Below are 27,649 nucleotides of genomic sequence, written 5' to 3'. Positions count from 1 at the left end.
GCTTGTTTAGGTCTGAGCTTTGTGAAGGCCAGTTAGGTTCTTTCATGCAAAGACCATAATTTTACTATTGTATTTTAGCCTTTTAGCCTTTATGTTTTATAAGAAAGTGAAGTGTAGACTAGGGCTACTCAATTATGGGTGAAATCATAATCACGGTTATTTAACACAATTACTCAGTGACTTTGAAAACATGCATTTGTTTAACCTTTTTATTAAGTGAGTGTTGCAAAAAGCTTCACATGTGAAAGCAGTGGTGCTTTCGAAGTGCCTTACAAACACATTGGTCCAGCAGCACATAATTTATATTTTAATCCCACAATAAATGTTTTACCGTAAAAGAAAAACAATAATTGCACAGTCCTAGTATAGACAGAAGGGCAAAAGGTGAAAGAGGAGGAATGAGATCAGGACATGTCCCAAACACGTCTTGAACCTGGGTCTTCATGAGCCAACAACTCTCATTTGTCATTAACATGTGCACAAGTCCACCATTCTTATATGCACCTCAACTAGTACATAGGAGAACACAATAATGCACACTGAGAATTCACTAGAATATACCCACATACTTTTGGCAAACATAGCATATATTGTATCTAAAGTTATCTTCTTTGAAACAGGGCTGCCCCATGCAGATAAAATCATGACTGACAAGCAGAACAGCCAATCACTTTAGCTGCTGGCCGGATGGGCAGAACCAGTGATGTCCAGCATTCTCATGCCTTGTCTCAATCCCTCTGTGTTTCATGGTTTGGTGATGCAACATTGCATAGACTGTTTAAAGGTAGCCCCCTGAGAGATCTGCTTTGCCGATGACACAAGATCTCATCCAGTATCCTTTACTGTGAGTTGAATCTATGATCTTGAGTAAACCAGACATCTGCACAGCACAAACTTCTTTAGGCTCTCTGATTATTCAGGGGTATTTAAAACTCAGCATTGATTCACAGACTGATTGAGATAATTCATTTCCTCTAGGCAAGTGTTGAACTACTTTAACAAACCACACTCACAACAATGCAACAATCTCCACTCTTCATCTCCAAATTATACAGAGGAGGATATGTGGAGATAAGTTTGATTAAAATACTTTGCTGGGATAACTTTCAGCCACTTTACAAAATAAATGAGCATTGCGTATCTTTCCGCATTAATGCAACTGCACTTTTTTCAAATTGCATTTTGCAATGATGAAAACTGTTCCTTTTGGCCTTTTTGTGGCATTGGTAATCTGAATTAACATACACTAACCTTTTGCTAAGCACATCAGGGACCACGTGGCGATAACTCCAAACCTGGAAGGGTCCAGCAGGCCTAAACTCAACCCCCAATGAATGTTCTTTTTAACACACTGAGCAGACTCAGATTTGTATTCAACAGACCGAACCAAAGTTTGATGAATTATTAATTATTCATCATTAGATCTGCTGGTAAACTAGCATACAACATTTCATGAGACAGTCACATAAACAATGAGAGAAAAACACGCAGACGCAGACATCAACAACATATGATGTGCAATCTACTGTGCATATTAATGTCCACTAGGCCAGATTAAAAAAGAACAGGTTAATCTTAAAAAAATTTGCTCAAATTGACAGCGAATAAACATGGCTTCCAAACACCAACCTTATATTTTCTCTGGAATTATGATCAACACAAAATCGCCAGTAATGGATTTTGTTAACAAACCACCCAGCAAGCAAAAACCAAGAAATGACAGCTTACTATAGACCCAATATAGTTCGCCTATGAGTAGCCCACTTCTATCTAAATAACCTTTTTTTTTACCCAAAATAACTTGGAGATGTACAATACTTCCATTATGTAAGCAAAGTTAAAGGAACATGCCCACATTTTGGGAATTTAGCTTATTCACCGTATCCTTCAGAGTTAGATAAGTCCATACATACCTTTCTCATCTCTGTGCTTGCTGTAACTCTATCTGCCGCAGCCCCCGCTTGCTTAGCTTAGCACAAAGACTAGAAGTAAATGGCTCCAGCTAGCATACTATTCCCAATTAAGTGAAAAAATATTTCCATTTTCCTATTTATATGTTGTGATTTGTGTAGTCACATCGTGTACAAATAACAAGTTACTGTAACAGTGCACACTGTTGTTCGTGAATGGGGGTAGACTACCGTTATTCAACTAAGACAAGGTAAAAATGTTTTTTTCATGTCACCTTTAAGGGGTGTGAAGTCCACCCAAGTAATACAGTTAATTTGTATTACTGTAACTTGTTTATGGTTGTCAAAAAATCTGACACGTTAAAATGAATTCAACTGTGGTCATGGGTGTATGGATATCAACTATATTTAATGCTTTCGCAGAATGAATCAAGAGTCAGAACAATTCGTTTTATAATTACCATTGTGAGGTCTGATCAATATCAAGCTACCCTGAGATGTCCTGGAAATCAATATAAAAGAATACATAATGCAAACGTGCATCAGATTGACACTGCAGTGAGATAAATCATAAATAAACCGCAACAGAGAGACGCTGAGATCATGATAAACAGAAATGTGCCAGATTGAGCTTCTGCTCTCTGTAATACATTCATCTTTTCAATAAATAATAAGTGTCCATTTCAAGACCTTCAGAGCCTCAAAAAGCCAAGGGTCAGCCTTTGCAATATGAACCCGGATTAAAGTTTAAACGGGAAACTGACATTACAAAAAATCCACAAGCCCACACTCATGTGAAGACAGTATTGCATTGGGAGACGTTGAGATATTAATTCCTCTGCTTCGCTTTGATTCTTTTACAATACTGTAAAATCACTATGCAGCTCCATAATATTTCTCTATCATGAAACAGACAATGCATCTGTGCACATCAGTTTATTGAGATGTTATTAGAGGCTAAATTTATGTTATGTTTTGCATGTAGAATAAAGATATGCTAAAGGTTTTTTGTCTTACCTTCATACAGCCAGTCGCTCAGGCCATTAAATATCACACCCTCCTTTCCAGTAGAAACCAGGCGAATGGATCTGTTCCCCACAGTGGCTCGGTAGTAAATGTTATTCTCAAATATAAAAATCTGGAAAATTGAAAAGAAACACAAATAAAAATGCAATAAAAATTTGATGGATGAGCAGAAAGGGATTTACTGGTGATGATACAGATGGATATTTACACAGTGAATGAAGAACTTGGCTGAAGAAACTGGCCAGGGAGATGGTGGAAAACAAAGCATTGCAGAATACAGAGACCTCATATATATATATAAATATTTCAAGTTTTGTTAAATTAATACAAAACAAGAAACTTAAAAGAATCTTCACAGCTATCATGCAACAAATCCACAGAGACCTCAGCCAGAAAAAAAACTCCAAAAATACAAAGCTAATAGAAATTTCGGAGCTTATGTAGAGAAATATCTGTTCATCACACTGTACCAAAATTTTGCTTCAGTAGATTTAAAATATATTGTAGTAATTTTGATACTTATTTTGATCTTTGACAAAGTGTGGTTGCTGTAAAATATCATTACTGTATATTTATTTAATAAATAAAGATCTTTGCGCTGGTCTGATGGAGATTTTTAGACACTGTAAATTGTTACTGAAAGATAGCACAGTTAAAAACTATAAAGCACCTCTGGTATTGTGTATAGTACAACATATAATATGTGGGCTTTTTTCACTGTTGTTTGCTTTTAAGAATAAATTAACCAAAAAAGTTACACTGCTGATCAACAAAATATTCTATACACTTTGTTGCCGTGTATCATATATTGATATTTCAATGGGCATCTGTATTTATTCTTTACCTATAGACGGTTTCATCGGACGCACGTGCGTTGACGCGATACACGTCTGGATCCGAACTTTACTTCCGGTTTAATTTTTTTAAAATTAAAATTGTTGCTAAACTGATCTCTTGAACAAATGCCTCATTGAAAATAACAAATGTTTTGGTTTCCTAGGTAATCTTTGTTTTTTTTGCTTGTTATATAAATAAACTACTTTAAAGAACTTTGTTGTTATTTATTCTTACCGGAGTTTACCGGAAGTTACGTGTGGACCACGACAGCCGCTTGTTTATGTTGTTACTGCTGAAACTGTCTATACAGGCTGGTGCTTTCTAAATGGTTGGGCTGAATTTGGAACTAAAAGTCTTGAACCAAAATCTTGAAGAAAATTGCGTCACTGAGCCACCAAATATGCATCTCCTCCAAAGCCTTTACTACGGTGGCCTTGAAGTGCAATTTTATTTACAAGATTTAAAACAAATTTACAAGTTTTTAAACAAATTTACAAGTTTTTTTTTTTTACAAATTTACAAGTTTTTTAAACAAATGTACAATTTTTTTAATAAATGTACAAGTTTTTCAACAAATTTACAATGAGTGAACACATTTACAAGTTTTTTAAAAAATTTACAAGTGTTTAAACAAATTTACAATGAGTGAATAAATTTACACATTTTTTAACAAATTTACAATGAGCAAACAAAATTACAAGTTTTTTAACATATTTAAAATAAGTGAACAAATGTACAAGTTTTTTAACAAATGTACAAGTGTTTAAACAAATTTACAATGAGCGAACAAAATTACAAGTTGTAAAACAAATTTACGTTTATTACGGAAAGGGTAGGTACAATACGCTGACGTCATGCATCCGAGCCTCCGGTGGGAAGAAACCCGGAAGTATCGCCGTGAATCACATGAGAGTTGCGAATGCGATGTTGTGTATTAGGCTGTACATCCTATTAACGAAAAGAGAGTGATAATATATAACCTTTCATCGATTCCCGAGTGACTCAAAGCGATATTGGACCTTATTTTTAGGTAAGTGAAATAGCTTTAGTTAGCTAACGCTAGCTACACGTTTTGGATGGCAGTTATCAAAATAATTCACTGACTTTCTCATTAGATTACAGACAACACGAGAGGGTGCTTCAAACTTTTTAATCAGGACTGCATTGTTCGTTCGCTCCTGGGGTTACATAGACTGAAATGGGGAAGCGTGACGAGTTTGTTTACATGGTGCTGTAAACTCCAACTCAGGAGGACACTTCAGAGGAATCAAGGGTGCGTTAACTTGTTCGATGATATAATCTTTAAAAGATTAGGATTGTAATGAGACGATTTGTTAAAATTACCAAAATTTATACTATAAATTATATTTTCATCTAATCCTCTCTAAATGTGATAGTACTGTAATGTTTTATCATATTACAAATACTCTAATGTTGCCTAAGCAAACTGACATTTATGTCAGATAGATAGATAGATAGATAGACTGCCAAGACTGAAATCATAATTATGTTAATTTCCAGCGTCTGTGATGTTGAAACACTAAAGGAAGAAGAGGAGGACCACCATTCGTTTCCTGGTCAGAACACAAGAGAAGAGTGGGAAAAAAATTAAGCATGCAATTCATTGATGAAAATTAGAACATGTAAATAAATCTTATGACCTCCTTGATCTTTCTTTTTTTACATGCAATTTTCTCCTCTTTCTCAATACACAGATCTAACAGTGGTTTTGGGGCATTGCAAGACCATGATTACCTGGAAACATCTCATATTATGGAAGAGCACAACATCATGCTCGCAACATTTGTGTCTTGGATCAGTTTTTCTTGTTTCTCTGCTGTATGAGGCAGGGGCTTCTTTCCGCAGATTTAGCTGTAAGGTTTCAAGGTCCCGTTTTTCCTGATCCCATTTTTCAAACTTTAGTTAGTGTGTAATGTTGCTGTTAGAGCATAAATAATACCTGTAAAATTATAAAGCTCAAAATTCAATGCCAAGCGATATATTTTCTTTAATAGAATTTCCCTTTTAAAGCATACAGCAAACGGACAGTTTGGACTACAGCCCTCTACTTCCCGATTGAATGACATCCAAAGAAGAGGTTTTTTTACTAACTCACCCACAGGAATACGTCAGTCGCAAGCAAAGCTCAAATGGCTTTGCTAAGCTAAGCTGCTGTTAAATCACAACACACTAAATAAACTACACCAGTGCTTCCCAATCCTAATCCTTGAGGCCCCCCTGACAGAAAGTTTTAGATGTCTTATTATTTAAAACACCTGATTTAACTTATCAGCCTACTTCAAAAATGATAAACATGTCTCCCTAACAAGCTGATGAGTTAAATCAGGTGTGTTAAATAAAGAGACATCTAAAACTTTCTGGGAGGGGGGCCTCGAGGACCAGGATTGGGAAGCACTGAACTACACAATCAAAACTCGATATATATTTCTGAAGGAGGGACTTCATAGAACAAGGAAGAAATCAGCCCGGTTTTAGGACAGTGAAAACAGTGCTATAGAGATAAGTAATTATGTGAAAAATACTGTGTTTTTTACACACAAAACATGAACACACGCTATATTGCACACCATAAACACAATCATAGTTTAAAAACACAGGAAAAACGGGACTTTTAATCTGTCCAAGGCAACAGTCAGTCGGATATGCATAACATGGGCTAATGTCCAAACATCTTTTCACTTCACAAGAGGTGCAAAGTTTGAACTCTCATTCTCATGGCACCCATTCACTGCAGAGGATCCAATTGTAAGCAATGTAATGCTGAATTTCTCCAAATCTGTTCCAATGAAAAAACAAACGCATCTATATATTGAGTGAAAAATTCCTTTAATCCCAAAAACAGACTTTTTCATTTAAATGTTTTTACTTTGCTTTACTATTACAATGTGTACAGTAGATAGAAAATATACATTGGAACAAATTTATATACAGTGGTGTGAAAAGTGTTAGTCCCCATCCAGATTTCTCATGTTATTGCATATTTGTCACACTTTAATGTTTCAAATCATCAAACAAATTTAAAGATAACACAAGTGAACACAACATGCAGTTTTAAGGTTTTTATTATTAAGGGAAAAAAAATCAAAACTACATGGCCCTGGCCCCTGTGTAAAAAAGTGTATTAGTACCCATTGGCTTTTAATGTAAATATGATTGGTTCTAAAAATGTACATGTATATTGTTTCATACTTCATTTATAAATAAAACTATATTTTGAACAATGAGTGAAATGCAGTTTCTTTTAATGTAAAATAATTGTTCTAATACTGTACAGTTATTTACCTATCACGTATATAATGTGTGCATTGCATGTTTGTTAGAAGTGTGTGTGTGTGTGTGTGTGTGTGTGTGTGTGTGTGTGTGTGTGTGTGTGTGTGCTATTCCTGGCTTTATAAGCATGTGTTGGGCAGTCATTAGTTAAAAAAAAAAAACGAGTCCAACTTAATTTTTACTGACTTCCATTTCTCTCTATCAAAGTAAATGCGTTCCAGGTGGATTCGGAAGTCAGTTCTGGTTTTGACACAAAAAAATCACATCACGTTATCCCTGTGATTCCTCTGAAGTGTCCTCCTGGGTTGGAGTTTACAGCACCATGTAAACAAACTCGTCATGCTTCCCCATTTCAGTCTATGTAACTCCAGGAGCGAACGAACAATGCAGTCCTGATTATAAAGTTTGAAGCACCCTCTCGTTTTGTCTGTAATCTAATGAAAAAGTCAGTGCATTATTTTCATAACTGCCATCCGAAACGTGTGCAACTTGGAAAGCTAGCGTTAGCTAACTAAAGCTATTTCACTTACCTGAAAATAAGATCCAATATTCCTTTGAGTCACTCGGGAATCGATAAAAGGATATATATTATCACTCTCTTTTCGTTAATAGGATGTACAGCCTAATACACAACATCGCATTCGCAACTCTCATGTGATTCACGGCGATACTTCCGGGTTTCTCCACCGGAGGCTCGGATGCGTGACGTCAGCGTATTGTACCTACCCTTTCCGTAATAAACGTACATTTGTTTTACAACTTGTAATTTTGTTCTCTCATTGTAAATGTGTTTAAACACTTGTAAATTTGTTAAAAAACTTGTACATTTGTTCACTTATTGTAAATATGTTTAAAAAACTTGTAATTTTGTTTGCTCATTGTACATTTGTTAAAAAACGTGTAAAATGATTCACTCATTGTAAATTTGTTTAAACACTTGTACATTTGTTAAAAAACTTGTAAATGTGTTCACTCGTTGTAAATTTGTTGAAAAACTTGTACATTTATTAAATTTTTTTTAAAATTTGTTTAAAAAACTTGTACATTTGTAAAAAAAAAAAACTTGTAAATTTGTTTAAAAACTTGGAAATTTGTTTTAAATCTTGTAAATAAAATTGCACTTCAAGGCCACCGTACTTAACTCTAAAAATGACCTCAGTGTTTAGATGAGTGTTATAAGACTAAAAGCATCAGGGACGTGCACAGGATTTTTTAGGGGCAGTTGCTCTGACCTATATAAAGGGCACCCCCCCCCCCTCTAATTTTTAACTCACGGCCTATATGAAGGACTGAGAATAACATGGTCTTTATTAAAATCAGCAAACATGTTTGCCTAATGCCTACCAAAAAAATTGTAGCCTAGGCTGCTTGTCTGCAAGCTATGATAGCTAGCTGCTATCTGTCTGATTATTTAGGCTTAAACGTGGCAAACTCAGCCTAGATTCATGAAGTTTTTAACAGAGGTGGAAAGAGTAGCCAAAAACTTTACTCAAGTAAAAGTACAAGTAACTAAATAAATAATTACTCAAGTAGAAGTAAAAAGTATGCAATGAAAATAATACTCAAGTAGCGAGTTACTAGTTACTCATGAAAAAATTAATCTAGATATACACGCGCAACACACACACACACACACACACACACACACACACACACACACACACACACACACACACACACACACACACACACACACACACACACACACACACACACACACACACACACACACACACACACAATACAGTGCCCTCCATAAGTATCAGAACTGTAAAGACAAGATTTTTCTGTTTGCTGTGGAGACCAGAAATTGGTAAGATAAATATCAGTATGTCAGAAGTTTAGAATGTCACATTTTATTAACCTTTGTTTATGTTTCAACACATACATGCTTTAACAACAAAGAACAACAGCATTAAATGCTGACTTATGTATGTTAAATGCACATAAGTGAATCAAACTGATCCTACACATTTTATGCTTTTCATGTGTAAACAATCAGGACACAGCTAAGTGACCATTAAAAAAAAATAATGTGACAGATTCTGTACTTTTGTCTCATGTTCATCTTTTAATGTTTAGACATTTCTTGACTCCACAACAAACAGAAGAATACTTGTGAAGGGCACTTCTACAGTATAAACTGCAACATACACAAACAGTACAGAAAAAAGAATACAAACACAGAATAGACAAGCATTTCAAATTAACAAATTAACTCTAGTCTCAATGTTGATGTAGCTTATAGCTAAAATATCAGACAAGTAAACTGATAACAGTTTTGCATATGTATAAAGTTAGAAATCTCCTCAGATGGTCTGAGGACATTGACAGTTTACACTTACATAAAAATGATTTTAAACTCATGTTTTCTTACGTTGTCATGTCACGTGTGTTTTGTGAGAATCACTTACATCATACAGTACAGACAATCATCAGACGTCAATCATCGATGGATTTTCTTCAATCTGTGCTACAATGCTTCTGAAGGTTGCACGCGTTTACTGTGTCTGACGATGGACGAACAGGTCGCGTGTATGTAATGGCGGGTACATGTGTGAAGTTTTGCTTTTAGTTAAAAGATTGGTAAATTCATTGCCACGTCACCCAACACTGGTTATATTCTGCGTGTTTCTACATAGGTTACGAGTAAAACAGCTTCGGACGATTCCGTTTTTGCAGCGATCTGAACAATTCATTCAAACTGATTCGCAAACAATTTAAAACGTTTGGCCCATTCGCTTTGTAAAGAATCAACTCAAACGACTCATTTATTTTCAACACTTTGTAAGGAATCGACTCAAACGAGTCATTAATTCGCGAATGCGCCAGAAACACAAGATAGCAATTTAAAAATAAAATACAAATTTCGTAATTAATTTAAATACAGTAACGAAGGAACGCTGCATAGTGTAAACGAAGTAAAAGTACAATTTATTTTTATCCACCTCGGAAGGGCAACTTGAGTCGAGAAGGGCATATGGGCAGTTGCCCGGGCAACCTGAGCAACCCCCCTGTGCTCGTCCCTGAAAAGCATGCTTTACATTTCAGGTCAGCAAATAACATTTTTGTTGCTCAAAAATGTATCCAATATGTTTTAACCGAACTGACCTAAACCCCATTTCTCAGGATTAAAATGTGACCTAATTTGACGTTAATGCGGCAATTTGTCCTGTACTAGCATTGAAGATTATGAGGGCTAAGGTAGATGTACAAAATTTGGCACCTGCACCAACTGATTTAAAATCTGGATTTTTTCTGGATTCATGCTACACAGAATGTGAGTGGTGTCAATAATATATAGAAAGAGTATTGCTCAGGCGAAGTATTGATTTATATGGTAATCATCTAAAAACACAACACAGGCACTCCAGACCGAGCCTACCGCAAACAAAGAAAATTTTAAGGAGCCATTTCATGCAGAACACTCATTTAAAGGATAAGTCAATTTTCTTAAAAAAAATCCAGATAATTTACTCACCACCATGTCATCCAAAATGTTGATGTCTTTCTTTGTTCAGTCAAGAAGAAATTATGTTTTTTGAGGAAAACATTCCAGGATTTTTCTCATTTTAATGGACTTTAATGGACCCCAACACAGTTAACTCAACACTTAACAGTTTTCAAAGGACTCTTAACGATCTTAAACGATAAGGGTCTTATCTAGCAAAACGATACAAGAAAAATAAAAAATATGCACTTTTAAACAACAAATTCTCGTAAATGCATTTTGCACTATGCAACTACTTGTGTTATATATTTATATGTTACAGTAGATATTAGCTTATTCAGTGTAGTCACGGTTTGCCGAACATTTTAAAAGATGTTCACTCATTTTACCTGTTAGCTTTTTAAGGTTTCCCCTTAGAAGATGTTCCCATTTATTCTGAGGTCTTATTGGCAGTTTTCTACTTTAATCAGTCATCTATTTAAATATATTCACTTTAGTAAACATTTGTGTACAAAACATGTTTCCGTTAATTAAAGATGGTTCGAAAGATCACGACTGTATGTATCTTTTACTACTATACATTTAAAGCAGTAAGTCTAAAAAAGCACAAAAGGTGACCTTAGTGTCCTTCAATTTCACTCTGTTATCAGGTTATTTCTAAAACTTTAGAACCACTTTGATGTTAATTCAAAACAAAATCATATTTAAATACACTTCAATAACTTAGCTTAGACAGCTTCAAAGACACCGTGCCTTTTCATGGTCAAACACTGTGCAGTAGAGCTATGACTATACAGGTATAAGAAATTAGAGATTCAAGGTAACTTCAAAAATAATCACAGGGATGCTAAGTAAAGATTATAACTGCAATCATCTTCATTGACATTTGTTTCATTCAAAAATATTTTCATTTTTTATTAAAGGTTTTTCTGTTGAGTAGTTGAATAAGCAGTGATTTGCATCAAAAAGGCTTTCAGATTTGTTTTTTCAAAAATCCAAATGAATCACAACAAACATAACTGAAGAAATTCAGAAATATTCAGAAACATTTTCTGTCATGTCAACAAAACTAAACAGAGTTAAATTATTCTGAATTAATTAAATTTCAAGTTGTTCTGAACTGACAGCTTATCTGTTCTGGTATACAGTAAATAATTTGTAATTGGTGAGATCTTTATGCTGTGGAAATTTAAATCATCATACCAGGATGGATATCCATGACAGCAGACAACATTAGTTTAGACACCAATCTTAATGCAACATGTTTATATGTGACATATTTAAAATATCACATAAAACTATAAAACTAAACTAAACTAAACTAAACTAAACTAAACTAAACTAAACTAAACTAAACTAAACTAAACTATTAACATTGTATCAGCAGGTCTTAAGCGTATTTAAATAATTTTACAAAATGTCTGAAAATAAGTGCAGAAAATCCAAATCACCCGATTTTGTCTGACCCTAGTCAAAGAGTTGTGGAGATTTATGGAGAAGTAAGTGTGTGTGTGTACTCTGAAGATAGTTTCAGGTGCAAGAATAAGGGAGAATGTGATACATAAATAGAGGAACAGTTATGTGATTCAGTTCTCCAGTTGGATGTTTTGCCCCCTTTATTGTTAAAGTTTCTGTAGATAATGGGAAATGTTGTTTTTACCAGCTGCTGGCCTTGTGGCCCCCATCCTGCGTACTGCAGATGAGCGTTCCTCACTTCTGGAGGGTTCAGGATCCATGTTTCCCTATGAGAAACACGCACACAGTTAGAAAGTGAGATTAAGACATTCAGACACCAGAGGCACAGGTGGGATGTTTAAAATAACATTTTAATAATCCAGTTGATGGCTTGTCTAAGCTAATAGACTGGTGTGTCTTAAGGAAACCCATTACAATTAACACAACACACCGGTCAGATGTGTTTCCTAAGGACTGTTTCCTACAGTGGACACGTTCTTGTATCCAAAACAGCTGGGCAGAGACTAAACAGGGCCCTCCAGAGCAGATTAAAAAGGCACATAAGTTTTACAGTGTGTAGTAACCAGACATAGATCTTTTTTTATTCTGGTCTACTTCACAAAAGTAAGATCATCAGTAAATAATGATTGGTTTCATACACTCTTAAAAATAAAAAATGTTGGCGGTGAAAGAGTTAAAAAAGTATTGTGAAATGTTCTGTGAAAAGTCTTGTGAAAGGTCACCTTTAATAATCTGAAGAACCTTTTTTACCACAAAGAGCCTTCTGTGAAACAAAAAAGGTTCTTTGAATATTAAAATTTTTATATAAACCATTCAGACAAAATGGTTATTCTATGGCATCGTAAGGCACCTTTAGTTTTATGTTCACCTTTAGTTTTAAGTTCAGACACAGTCGATCAATTTAAATCTAAACTTAAGACATTCTTCTTTAACAAAGCATTCACATAAAATGTCCAGTAAATGTACTTATCCTGCAATAGTTAGTTTGTCTAGAACAAAGCACTCACATAACTCATCTGGGTAATATACTTATGCTGCAATAGTTAGCCTGTCTGGAACCGAGCTGAATTAAACCACTATAATGTATGACACTTGCATTACATGTGAATGGCCCCTATGCTAATAGGATTCTATTTCTCTCTCCCTGTCTCGTTCTCGACCCTGAGAACAATGAGACAAACAGACCCAGTTCCTGCAGTTCTGAAGGTCATCACACCACGGACCTACTGACCGTCCTTCAACGAGATGCCCAGCCGATGCCTGACTAGTGACCACCGGCGGAACCAGTTTAATTCACTTACCTGTTCACATACCCCGATAGTATTTATATATGTTAATATATATATTTCTCTCTCAAGGGTTTTTTACCTCCTAGGAGTTTCCCCCCTGGACTAGCCAGGAGGGTTTTTCTCCTAGGGGGCCATATTTGGCTTAACTTACTACTTTACTGTATACGTTACATTATTACTATGCTCGCTTTTCTATGCTTTTCCTACATATATTAATGTAAAGCTGTTTTGAAACAATTAACAATTGTGAAAAGCGCTATATAAATAGAATTGAATTGAATTGAGAAGACTTGAAATAGTGAACGACCCTTTAATTGTGCTTTTAGGTATTTATGTATTATTTTCATTCTTTTATCCATCTCATCAATGACTGCTATGAACTATCTTTGCATGGAAACAGCTAAATAATGATTCTTCATAACTTTCAACTTATGGGTTAAACTTTAAAGTCTTCAGAAGACTAACAGACCACTACATGGTAAAGTAGAACGAAAGCCAACATAGACTGATGTCATCAGACATAGGCTATAATAGTGCATATAAAGCAGTGTGGAGGGATTTATGCGGCTAAAAATCTAACAGTAATAGTATATCACTGTATGCGGTGTCAGCATCTGTTCCCTTCGTAGAGCTCATAAATATAGATGCTTTATTCCACTGCCGTTTACAGAAACGCTCTGCACTGCAGGCCAAAAAATTACAGATGACACGAGCTGTACGTCTCTGTGCTAATCGAGGACCAGATGAGCCGTGAGCCTGATAGTACTGCCACAGGGTAGCAGCATAGAAAGACTGCATCCTCTGAATGGCTTTGACACCAGGCGTGATATATAACTGCAAAACGCTGCACCAATGATTTTCTCAGTTGGTTGCATAATAACAAATGGACTTTGTAAACGAATGCTATCAGCTATTAAATTGGAGGGCTCGGTGACTTACGGATTTTCCAAACTGCAAATGATGTAGTCCGCAGTGAATGAATGCTTGTAAACCTGAGAGTTTGGACAACAAGAGAGAAATAAGGGTAGAGAGAAAGAGAAATGACATGTTTATTGGCTTACCTAACATTGTTATATAAAGGCAACATTGCTTTACATGCTGTTATTAAGTGTGATGGCGAGCAAACTCAATTTTGATTGGAAAATCACCTCAACACACAGCCTTGTGTGGCTTATTGCTTTAATAAAGACGGTGGCAACACAAATATGATAGCGCTAAATAAATCAATACATTTATTTTTAATAATTGCGAACAATTCTTCTTCCAAGTAATATAGTTTATTACCCTAAGGCCCAAAGCATCCTCAACATACACACGTGTATGAATACAGATGCTAGAAGGTATGCAAACCTAATTTTACACATTGCTGTATTTCAAAGTGTGTCTGAATGTAATGCATAATGCAATTATGTGTTGCATTCCCAGTGTTAAGGCAAGGGGGTTATGGCTGGCATTAAAATAAATGTACTTTTACACTCTGTTTTTTTTTCATTCAGATGAACTACTGTAATGTCAGTGCAAAGCAACAGTTTAAAGAGAATCCTGCTGAGAATGAAACATGGTCACCTGCCGATAAAATGACACATTATTTATATAGTTTCATGCATACAATTGGGCCATGTGCTTGCAGTGGTATAAAAAAACCTGCTGAGGTATTTCAACCCAAATGCTTGGTTGTTTAAAGTGCCCATCTTATGACTGCTTTTCCAAAAGTTAAATATGTGTATGAGTTCCATTAAGAATGTTTCAAAAGTTTTTTGCTTGAAATAGCTTGTAGGAAAGTATTATTACCCATCTCTAGTAGCCTCTGTTTCAGTGCATTTCAGATGAGGTGGTCATTACATATTTATGAGCTGCTGCCCCTTTGCCCACGCCCCACTACTAACGTCATGTGCGCATGCGCAATGGTATCGCGAGCAGTACAGACTGTATTATTATTTTTATATATCATATATTATTATTAACGGTTTATGGATTGCCAATAGGGATGTCACGAGAACCGATACTTCGGTACCAAGTTGATACCAAATTTTTTTTAAACATGACGGTACCTGCTTTCTCTGGTACCGGAGGTACCGAGACTGCAATACTCTTCTGGGACTGATGGGGGCAGCATATACGCGTGTGTGTATTTGACGCTCCACAAGAGTTAAGGAAGAGGAAGAATGCCTCGTATGAGCACACGGGAATCTCTCTAAAGTAGTTTGTCGCTATCAAACATAGAATATGGCAAAGCTCTTGAAAGACAGATACCCCGATCTCTTTAAAGAATTCGAGGTAAGTTTTAATTCACATTAACATTATATACAAACTGTAAAATTTTAATTTTATACTGAAACCCAGACCCTATATTATGTTTGTTTGAGGCAGCTGTCATTAATGCCGTGTAACCAGCTAACTTTATGCTAGATGTTAATGTTTTGTGTAAGTCAGTTATTTGTTAATGACGATGCATTTGCAACATTATAACTATCTATAAACGGGCGACCATGCATCGCCATTTAGTCATCCTTTCAGCAAAATGTAGCCTAATGTTACTGGATGAAGTATTAAAATGTTAAGGGATTTTAATAACTATTTTCATCCTGCAACAATGTGAGTGATATTAAACTAATGCTTGAATTCAGAGTATGTGTGTGTGTGCGCGTGCGTGTGTTTATAAATGGCGCTTAGCTTCTGTACCCTTAGCTGATTTATTAGTCATTTTCATTATTCTCTCTCTTTTTGACAGTATCAGCCAGAGAAGGATGTACACCAAGAGAGTCAGGAGAAAAGTCAACAAACATAAACACAGACAACCTAAACAGAAGCTCTTAAAAGTTTTCTATAATGTTGAAATGTTTTAATAAAAAAATAATCTTTAAGTATAATTGTTCTTTTTTATACACTGTGGTACCGACTTAGGTACCGAGTACCGTGTACCGAGTACCGTGTACTTTTTGTGGTATTGGTACCGACTACTAGATTTTTGGTACCGTGACATCCCTAATTGCCTACTAATTAGTACACTCCAGAAGAAAAAAACTATATATATATATATATATATATATATATATATATATATATATATATATATATATATATATATATATATATATATATATATATATATATATATATGACTATATATATGACACATAATGATTCCAGAGTAAATTGTGATGTAGCAGTCTCAACAATAGACTCGTTTTCCCTGGACAATGCTAACATATTCCCGTTATAAAAACATTTTCAAACGCATTATTTTTGCAAATTACAGAAAGTAAGACCCGGCGGGGGATGTATACTGCTTGTGGACAGCATGCTAATTGCTAGAAGCTAGCGGGAGCTCCTCCGTATCTTGGGAAAGTAAAAAGAGACTTGTGGGTACCTTAGGGTCATCAGAAAAGCCGGGTCAGTAAGGCCCGGTCCTGGTTAGTTTGGCAAACACTATTATTTAGTAAGTTCATGTAGAATTGTAAAATGAAGCCGTTAAATATTTCTTTTAACTTTCGAAAAGTACGGTAGCTGGTCACTGGCTTTGCAGGAGAACCCACGCTGCAAACTAACTAGCATAGCGGTTAGCCACATTGTTGTTGTCAATGGCAAATGACTGCTAAAAAAACTCACACACACACAAGTTCACATCCTCGACGTGCACCAATTCATGGGTGGGATGATGTCAGTTTATGGTGCTAACAATATCTAGATAGCCTACTGTCTACAAACATTAATAATATTAATATTAACATTACTATACATCGTTTAAAAGGTATAACTTATGAGTTTAGCATCAGTGTATGGTCTCTGTTTTGAGATACAGATGCTCTAGCATCATAAATGTAGTATTTTGTGACAGAAGTCCAGATGACAACATGCAAAATATATACGTGACTTCTTACCTTTTGTGTTGATATAACGATCGTGAATCGAATCCAGTCTGTTTAAATGTGTGAATAATCCATGAAAGTCCAATAAAATACATCCAATGACCATTTTTGTCCGCAAATGCGTATAATCCACGAAATAAAGATATAAAGTCTGTTGTTTACATAAGATTTCGCATGAACGTCTTATTGCCTACAATCTGAGGACTATTTACGTCGTACCAAACTGTATATGAGATTACACTTTAGGTTCCGATAAACACGCGTTAAAACTTTGTTTTTAAAAGTAGGCGGGAGTACAATCCATAATATCCAAATAGCGTTGTTATTTCCGTGAGCCATGATAACAGTAGAGAATATCAGCAAAGTGACTGCTCTTTGCTCTCTAGTTACCTGGTGGGTGGAGACCTGGGTAGTGGGGTGGTGGGCGGGAAAATTCAAACAGAATGTGACGAAAAGGCTAGTTATGTCACAACGGAGCTGATTTTGAAACCGTGCAATCTGAGACTCAAGGCAGAGGACATTCAGAAACCTGTATCTCACTCAAAACAGTAGGATGGATTTTTTTCCAAGTTTGTATGCGTGTGGAAGCACCGGAGACACAAAAGAACAACACAAAACCCAGAAAAAGTGAGTTTTTCATAATATGGGCACTTTAAACCAATAATTGGGTAACAACAACCCAGCATTATTATTAACCCAACAGTTGGGTATGTCCATATTTGACCCAGCAACCCACCAGAGTGTAGATCATAGATCAATCAAATTTAAATTAAGCTGGAACTGAAACTTGCATAAAATCATAATGAATCACTGGTGTAAGAAGACAAGAGAGCAGTAATAGGCTGCTGTTGTATCACCCAGAGGACAGTGTCTACATCTGTCTGTAAGTCAGAGGGCTGACCACAGCATATGCTCACAGGTGACATGTGCTTGACACGCGTGCTGAAGTGGAACTGTTAATACTGTCAAAGATTAACATTCAACACCTGTAGTCTCCAGCACCCCACCCAACTCACACAGATGGATAGAGAGAAGGCTTTTGTGAAGGGCAAGCAGCACCAGCAGCACCAGTTGGAGAACTAGGGGCGTTTATGAACGTGTTAGAGTATGTGTGTGTAGACAATGACAGCTAGGGGACGAGGCTGTCATCTACGAAGGTGATGCTGGAGCGAGCACAGAATAACAAATTTGCCAGCATTCAACACTCTTTATGTTATGCGTGTATGAAGTGCTTTGGTGTCACTGTCCCGCCGTTGATCACACATCCCTCCAATGTCTCTTTTGCTCTATGAGACAGAAACCCTGATCAAAACGATCTCATCACCTGCTGTAGGACTCAAGTGTCCTTCCGTGATCAGCTTTAAAGAACTTGTGGGTTTACGCTTACAGGGGTCATTCTACAAAAAAGGTGTAAATGCTTGTCCCTTGCTTTTGCAGACCCCTTAATCATTTAATTTGACCCAATAATCCCATAATGATATATATTTAATAAATATAGACTGTCCTTAAAATGATGAAAGAGTTTATTTATTTAATTTTCATTTTTTCTTTTTTAAACTTTTTTTTAAATGTCTGGTCCTGAAAATTGCCCTGTCCCTTTGATCATACATGGAAGTTGAACTGTGTACTTATTATTTAAAACCATATTTTTATAAAACAAATCTTACTTACATTTACCTTTAACCCTGTATGAATTTACTACAACACTGAAATGGTAAAAATACACTATTAATATGAATAATATCAAATAAATATTTGTCCACCCAATTTATGTCAGTGGTGTTACCCTACCCAAAGCACTTTTATTTTGAAACAATGCATCAGCTCTTTGAGGTTTTTCATGGGTCAAGAGGTCAGAGTGGAAGAAGTGCAGTGGAGGAAGGCAAAAGGTTTGTGAGATGTCTTACCATATTTGTCTAAAATATCATAATATATCTAAGAATTTTGAGATAAGATTTTTTGGATGTCATTAGTGTTAATCTTTTTTTATAGCTGGGAGTGTTAAGATTTTTACATAAAAATATAGTATACTGAATAAGTATGTGATTGTTACATCTCTGATGAAATAGCACATGGCTAATGGCAGTCATTTTGTTAAAATGTTTGTTTTTTCTGTAAATTGTCATTGGTACCGTCATTGGTGTTACTTCTCTAATGAGCACTTCCTAAGCACTATTCCTTTAACTGACCAACATAAAAGCATAAAAACAAAACAAGATGGAACATTTATACGTTTTATCATATTCATTATCTATTATTATATTCTAATTTTCTAATTTTATCATTGGTGTTACATTGTGTCACTGGTGTAAAACCAAGTTTTGGTGTTATGAATGTATTTTCTTGTACTCTCTAGTAATATTTTGTTGTTGATATGGGATGTAAGACATTGTTGATATTTCAGTCTTTGCATAAAAGCCTTTTTGGTTGAATATTTTTGTTTTTTGTTGATTTTAAAGAAAAAAAGTAAAACTGAGAATCAAATAATTTCATACAATGCTGGGTAAAGATGAAGAATTAAATTAAACAAATATTAATAATCAATTATTTTTCTCACTGTTTTCATTCTTCTACTCAACCTTTAACTAAATACACAAGCTATAATGAGAAAAAATATTTAGTATCAACATTTATGTTGTTTAAAACACAGGTAACACTAATGACAAATAAATGAATCATGGATTCTTTATTAAAATGTATAAGTTAAAAATAGATTAAGCTCCCTGTTTTGTGGATTCATAGATTTGACAAGTTAATTAATGCTATTAAAGAAGTTTTGGGTATGTTGAAAGAAGTTCATTTAAGCAGATTTCCACCACCCGAATTCCACCTTTTCTGTAGAATGACCCGCATGGTTTGTTTTCACCGCACAGTTTTTTATGCTTTGTTTTGTTTGGTTTATGGGAATGCACACAAAAAAAATATATCTGGGTTCAGGTTCGTTTCAAGGGCACATTAAGGGACTTCAGGTCAGTTCACATTTTTGTACAAAAATCAGGACTAGTTTAAAGCATTTTTTAAAAGTGGTGGAAATTGTCTTATATATATTTCTGTATGTGCTATAAAAGTAATACCAAAAGTAACAAAAACAAATGAATAATTGACACAAAAAGCACTTTTGGGCTGCAACTAATAACTTCAATGAAGAAATAAGAGCTAAAATCTGTTTCCCATGTTTTCCAATTCAAGCTCTCATTTTCAATTCATCACATATTGGACCTTTTAACACCTGGTCACTTTATGCATTTTCTTTTATTGGATAGCTATCTGATGGTTAAAATTGTTCCATTCAATAAAGGGGTGTAAGAAAATATTGATAAACATGTGCATCAGGATATTTTGTCTGCCGGTACTGTATCGATTCTCAAGATGCAAAAAAGATTTTTTTATCATACAAGATTCATGGTAGTTGTTTAGTTTTCAGCTTACACCCCGACTATTAGCAGTCTTCTTCTCTCTAAACTTCAAGAGTGACAGAAGGTAAAGGTCTTCTGGACGAAGATTAACACTGTGTGTAAAACACGAGTCGATTGGAGAACACATGGCCATGATCAGAGTATGTCCAGTCTCAGACGCTCCTCCGGTTTCTATAGCAACTAACTATTGTTTTGAAAGTCGCGACCACGCGCTACACTTTCTTTCCCCCATTTTTTAATGAATGAACCATCTTTTTAACTCTAAAATGTTTGCTAAGAGAAAGCAATGCTAATGCAAAGCCCATTTGACTGAACTAGCAATCATTGTTATAGTTAAAACGGGCAAACAGTCCGGTATAAGATGTTATTGGTGTTTCAAATAGCCCATCATAATCTGTAGTTTAATCTTGTCAAGTGTTAATGGCAGATACGTTACTAGTTCGTTTCACAATGTTTTCAACAATGTGTCCATCCCCGCCCCCGGAAAAAGTTCATGCTCAGGATTTTTTTGCTTTAACCCCTGTAAAGAGATGCTTGTGTTTGCCAGATACTCGCATAATCTCAGGTGTAATCAGAGTTTACTGTTAAGAGAGTGTTTTGCGAGTATTTTGTGAACGTGGGTGTCTCTTTTATTATAAACGGTTTGGATGCGTGTGCAGCATGCACTTATTTTGACAAGACACATGATGACCATGATTTACATTATGCAACAAACACATATTTAAAAAAAACACGAGCAACACGCATGACACGCTGAACACATATTTTGAATTTGTGCCCCTCGAAAGAGCAGTCACCAGCCGCCACTGCTTATAACCCTGACCGACAGGTTGTGACTGAGGTGCCCTTCGACAAGGCACCTGCCCTCTTTTGCTACACGGGCGCTGCAGAGATAGCTGTCCACTGCTTCGGGTGTGTGTTTACTACTCAAACCAAATGAAGAGGTCAAAGTCCACGTATGGGCTACTATACATTGGCAAATACGCCAGTTTCACTTTAAAAGTACTTAGACATTTGTAAATGCTGTAACTTATCTCTACCACTAATCCTACCCGTTTTGATATTAAATAAAAACAGGATACAGTACAGTCTCAATTCATTCAAAAAGTGCAAATTCCAAGTGTTCGAGTCCAAACGATTTATGCGAGCAATGGATGCAAAAAAGATCAATGTCTCCGTTCGTTGTAAAGCTATGCACTCACAAATTAAAAAACTGTCAGTAGAAGAGCTGCCTTATGACCGACTGTGTCATCATGTCATCTTTGATTGTGAAATGCCATTGGCTGTCATGTGTCTTGTGACTGGTTTTAATGCTAGTTTGGGTGAATTTCTCGAATAAGATATGGCTGTGTGCGTTCAAAGATGAAATCCTGAAATTCCTGAAATGTATTTGTCTGTTGTGTTTTTTATTGTTGAGAACCGGGTAGGTTTAGAGCAGGGTTTTTAAACTATAAATATTGATGAAATCATTTGGACTTTTACAAATGCAACAAATGAACTGTCTCGATCTGGTGCTTAAGACAAACAAATGAAAACAATAAAGTACCTTGCACATGGAAAACCGATGCCAAAGGAGTACCCTGTGTGTGCTAAAAAGTGACACTGAGAGGTGCTTAACAAACATCAATATGTAACGGCATGGGAGTGTATTTGTCAAAAATTATAATTTACATTATTATGTACGTCAAGCTTCTTCCCTGACACGACAGCAAATTGTTTTTGATCATGTTTGAAGCATTTAATATTAAATTATGTGTCAGACACCTTGGGTCATGCCCAACAGCAGGATTCACTTTGACTTTGCAAATGCACCACAGTTCCCAGCCAAAATAATACAATGTGAAAAGGGACCCTGTGGGCAGAGGGTGGATGAGGGGCTGAACTCAGGCAATCAAACCAAGTGTGAAATCAGCCTCAGTTCTCCTCTCAGCTGGCAGGTGTGTATGTGTGTGACCCGTCTGTTGCTGTCACACAATGAGGTGTGTTTGGTTCTGGTGAAGCGATGGAGTGTGACAGCCTTTTCACCCTGTGCCATGATTATCACATCGCAACACAAACAAACAGACACACACAGGACTCACCGGCTGGACATTGTAGGCCAGCAGAACGAGTTTCATATCTGGAGAAATTTCATACTTGCTGGCTTTGTACATTTCCTGGAGAAGAAGAAATTAGATATTTAAAAATCCATTTTCCTCAATTCACATATACTGGAAGGTGTGGTCTGTGCAAACATTATTCTTGCCTTCCTTATTTTATCATTGACCCTGGATCACCAGCAAGACAGCATCTTTTTAACCATCTCATGCTGTTAATGAACGGTACCGAACACTGCGCTAATGATGGATGCTTTCGGCTCCATTAATAACAATAGAAATGTCAGCACTATGGTCTGCTGACCGAGACAGAGGTGTAATTTGGGCTGCATCACATCTTGCGTACTAATGCTTAAATGTGCATGCATGTGCTAAAAACGATGTGATATTTTGCCACCCATTTATCTTCTATAATATGACATATTTCTCAGTTAATAGCAGTTAATAGTTAATACTATTATTATGTCCCTATTTTCCCAGAAAGTTTTTTTTAAAGCCAGAGACATGCATTAATACCCAATCAAATACTGCAAAGTATTTCGTGGTTTAGGATAAAAAGAACACTTACAAACTTCCTGTTTGTGACCAGGATTGTGCTCTCGTTGGTCTCCATGTTAAAGCGGACCACGTCACCCTCACGGGTGCGATACAGGAGCTCATTACCTAAATGAGAAGAGGATGAGAGACAGCGTTAAAATTGAGTGGGAGGTATGAATTATAGTAGTAAATGAATCAGCACATGTGTCTACTGTTAATGAAAGATAATAGGATTATAAGCATTATAGTATTAAACAATGTCTGTTGATTATAAAGTAATGCTTATGGTTTATAGTGAGGAAATAAACAGGTTCGTTATGACTAGTGACAAATGTTCAACTTTATTCAGTTTACTGAATTTTTCTGTAATGTTTTGTAGTTTAGTTGGTAGAGCACTGTGTTTGCAACACAACAGTCATGGGTTCGTTCCCCAGGAAATGCACATAGAATAGATTAAATTTACTTTTGACTGTCTGTCAATCGCATAAAAGTAAATGTGACCCGTGTTGGCAAAATAAGTCGGAATAAACAAATTTTCAAAAATGAGTTATTTATTTTTTGACATTCTCTATTAAAAAACCTTTAAAATAATGTATGATTTAAAGTTGATAGATCAGCAAAGCCGGTTTGGAGAAAAATCGCATTAAAGATTTTTGAGGTCCATAGCTAAAAATCACTGGTAAAACTAATAGATTTAGCACAAACAAAGTCAAAAACAATACTATTGGGAAATGTATGTTCAACTTTTTTCTTTTATTGTTTGATTGACATCGATACAGACAGCTTTAAAGGATTAGTCCATTTTCTTTAAAAAAAATCCAGATAATTTACTCACCACCATGTCATCCAAAATGTTGATGTCTTTCTTTGTTCAATCGAGAGGATTTTTTTTTTTTTTTTGAGGAAAACGTTCCAGGATTTTTCTCATTTAAATGGACTTTAATGGACACCAACACGCAACACTTACAGTAACTCAACACTTATCTAGCGAAACGATTGTCATTTTTGACAAGAAAAATAAAAAATATGCACTTTTAAACCACAACTTCTCTTCTTCCTCCGGCTGTGTGACGAGCCATCACGATCTCAAGTAATTGCGTAGTGACGTAGAAAGGTCACGTGTTACATATATGAAACGCACATTTGCGGACCATTTTAAACAATAAACTGACACAAAGACATTAATTAGTATCATTCGACATACAACAATGTCGGAACGGTCCTCTTTCTCAACACTTTTACACATTGGGGTGTAGTTTCGCATATGTCATTTGTGACCTCTTGACGTAATGACGTATTGCGCGAGGTCGTGCTGGTGCATCACAGGACTGGATATAGACGAGAAGTTGTGTTTTAAAAGTGCATATTTTTTTATTTATTTCTTGTCAAAAATGACAATCGTTTCGCTAGATAAGACCCTTATGCCTCGTTTGGGATCGTTTAGAGTCCTTTGAAATTCCGTTGAAAAAAAACTGTTAAGTGTTGGGGTCCATCAAAGTCCATTAAAATGAGAAAAATCCTGGAATGTTTTCCTCAAAAAACATAATTTCCTCTCGACTGAACAAAGAAAGACGTCAACATTTTGGATGAGTAAATTATCTGGATTTTTTTTAATGAAAATTGACTAATCCTTTAATCTCCTGTAATGCAGGTCTGATATAATGTTTTAGATCAGATAATTTCTCCCAACAGTTAACCAAACATTCACTTAAGACATAACTGATAATAGATCCTACATGCATGAATTATTGTCAAAACAGATATCTTTAAAACTGTAATTCTGTGTAGATGTCTATATATTTCAGAGTTGCGGGCTTGTGCGTCTGTCAATGCTTCGGATCTATCAGTCAGCGTGAAGTGATAGCGCTCTTAATAACTCTAAACATCAATCAAGTCCCAAACTTTATCTCTATTAATAGCTATTTTAACAACAAGTGAGTCCTACACTTTACTTTCTAATTTCTGCATGTTTTAAAACCGAAACCAACATGCCCACACGGAATGAAGACAGCATCTTTCTATTAGAATAAGCATTAAAGATGGTACACCTTTCAGAAAACATACAAATAAAGATCATTTTAGATGTTTAATAACTATTTAGAGCATTGAAATCACTAGACGAGGGCTTAATGTACTTATTTTAATGAAATTAGTTATTAAGTAAGTAGTAATATTAGTTACTAGATTGTGTGATCTTCCAAAACACCAAATGCAAAAAAATTTCTTATCATAGCAGAAATGATAATGATGACGGGGAATCTATTTCAGGTCCACACACAGCATATTATTTTCAGCTAAATTTGAAAAAAGTGCTTAATGTGAAACACTCAGATGTGTGGTGCTGAGAGATTTGTTGTAAACAACAGTAATTTCATCAAACTGATTTCTGACTCTCGAGTCTAGTGCATCTAAATGCAAACCAGACACCTCTGTAAACGGTTCAGCTGAGCACTGTGGATGCCATGATACTTTTGCTTTGTTTATCAGCCGTTGAAAAAGGGTGGCAGTTGGTTGTTGTGATATTTTTCCCACCCCTCCTTCACTGTGATTGGACAGACGAGTGAGAAGTGACATTGACGAGCTGAGCTTTTCACCCAAAAAAACTCTTGACGCTCAGCGCAGAGCACGAAAAAACCTTGAATGCCAGCTCTCAACATAGATAAAAACCTCCAGCTGCTGCCATTTTTGAAAAGCATGGCGCTTCAATTGAAAACATACGCCGGCCACCGGCATAAACGCTTTGGTGAGCACATTTACACCTTATAATTCTTTACTGCTACACAAAGAAAATATATACATATTTCATAAATACTTGCATGCCATATTTTGTAACCTCAATTAATATATGAATCAATAGCTACGGTTTACATGCAACCAAATAATCCTTTTGTAATCTTATTGATGGCTCAATCGTATTGAAAAGTCTTCATGTAAACACCTTAATCAATACAATTAAGGTCGATTGGATGCAAATTTTGATCGTATTGAAAGGGAGGGTGCAGTTCAATCTTTGCTCTGATCATCAGGAAAAAAGTATGCATGTAAACGCATGAATCATAGTATTTTCTTAATCTAATTAAAAAATACATTATGCACATGCGCAGAACATTTGTGATCAAGTTCACGTCTTATATTTACCGCATGTTTACGTATCACATGATTCTCGTCACAGAAGCAAGGCGATGGCAACACGCATCAATGCGTAATAAGATCACGCACTGCAGCATTCTGCAGCATTGATGTGTACTTTCATAACATTAGGCTGCATAAAGCGATAAAAAAGCATTGTGCCTTTTAAAAATTGTGTGTTTGTTGCCTATATCTGAAAACTTCTCAGGAACAGCTTTCTCCATCTCAGCTTTAAACATTTATCCAGAGATAAAGCGTGAACTCGAAGAGAGATGCTGTGTGCTGGGTGGCGTTGCCATGTCCTCTGCTTTTTTCGAGTTCAGATTTGCGCAACTGTTTAAACGGTCTCTGCAGGTTGTTGTTTTTTCTGCGGGTTTAAGAGAAAATGATTTTGTTCATTAGTTATTAGTATTTGGGTATTGGGATGCTTTTGGGCTAGTTTTGTCCATTGGGATGGTTTGATACGTGAATCTGGCAACTTTGGCTGTGTTCAGTTCGGTTCAGATTACATAGAATGTACATGTAAACTAACATTATAATCAGATTGCAACGTTTAGGGTACATGTAAACTGTATTGTCTTAACCCTTGATCGGTTTAAATTCAGTCGGATTGACAAAATTTTGTGCATGTAAACATAGCCATGCATGTTTGGTGCCATGGTGCTGTAGATGGTTTCTTATTTCACTGTGCAAATAATCTATTCCATGTGTGATCCATCGCTCTTGAGCTGTACTGGGGGCTGACAGTTGAAATAAGAAGATAAAAGTTTTCATTTTTGGATTTTCTAATGGTGACAATGACTTTAGCAAAGACATCAGCCAAAAGCTCTTTGAAAGGTTTGGAAAGTAGCACATGGCCCTGGGTGAGAAGACCGCAAAATGAGCAAACCGCCCCATTGCCGGTTTTAATTGCGGATTAGGAGAATTTTTATTTTTTTAAATCTTGCTTGCATAACTAATGGGTGATAAGAGGTGGCACAATTACAATCACAACCACATTAAAGCCAAAGTGAAAAGCATTGAAATCGCAGCGATTCTAATAGGTCAGATTGCTACAGTCATATAGCAAGCAATTAACGTTTGCTAAAAGCACTCTGAAAATGAAAATAAATAATCTAAGATGGCTGTAAAACAGGAGCAATTTCCCACACTGTGTGATGAATGATAATGGCCCAAACCATGTGTTTTCCTTTAATGGTTGCTGTAGAATTAAATTTTCTCATTTAATGGTGATTGTTGGTAGAAAGGTGCCCTTTGCTTGTGTATTTTCATGCCTGAAATTGACTGGCGAGCTGATAAGATGTCGGAACAATCATCTGTCG

General features: G+C 35.8%; 1 protein-coding gene across 3 annotated transcripts in view; it reads right to left on the bottom strand.

Annotated features, from left to right (window-relative positions):
• Positions 1-27,649, bottom strand: part of dpp6a (dipeptidyl-peptidase 6a) — a 413,973-nt gene that overhangs the window by 49,668 nt on the left and 336,656 nt on the right. For all 3 annotated transcript variants that reach the window (XM_065294630.2, XM_065294632.2, XM_065294631.2), the window contains 5 exons: positions 23,230-23,324; positions 22,647-22,721; positions 14,220-14,272; positions 12,176-12,257; positions 2,928-3,048 (listed from right to left, as the gene is read on the bottom strand). In XM_065294630.2, the coding sequence (XP_065150702.2) occupies positions 2,928-3,048; positions 12,176-12,257; positions 14,220-14,272; positions 22,647-22,721; positions 23,230-23,324 (426 nt within the window). The remainder of the gene's footprint in view (positions 1-2,927; positions 3,049-12,175; positions 12,258-14,219; positions 14,273-22,646; positions 22,722-23,229; positions 23,325-27,649) is intronic.

This window comes from Paramisgurnus dabryanus, chromosome 22 (assembly GCF_030506205.2).
Source record: "Paramisgurnus dabryanus chromosome 22, PD_genome_1.1, whole genome shotgun sequence".
NCBI classification, from domain to species: Eukaryota; Metazoa; Chordata; class Actinopteri; order Cypriniformes; family Cobitidae; genus Paramisgurnus; species Paramisgurnus dabryanus.
Note: the sequence above shows the minus strand (reverse complement) of the source record. Positions and strands in the feature narration are given on the sequence as shown.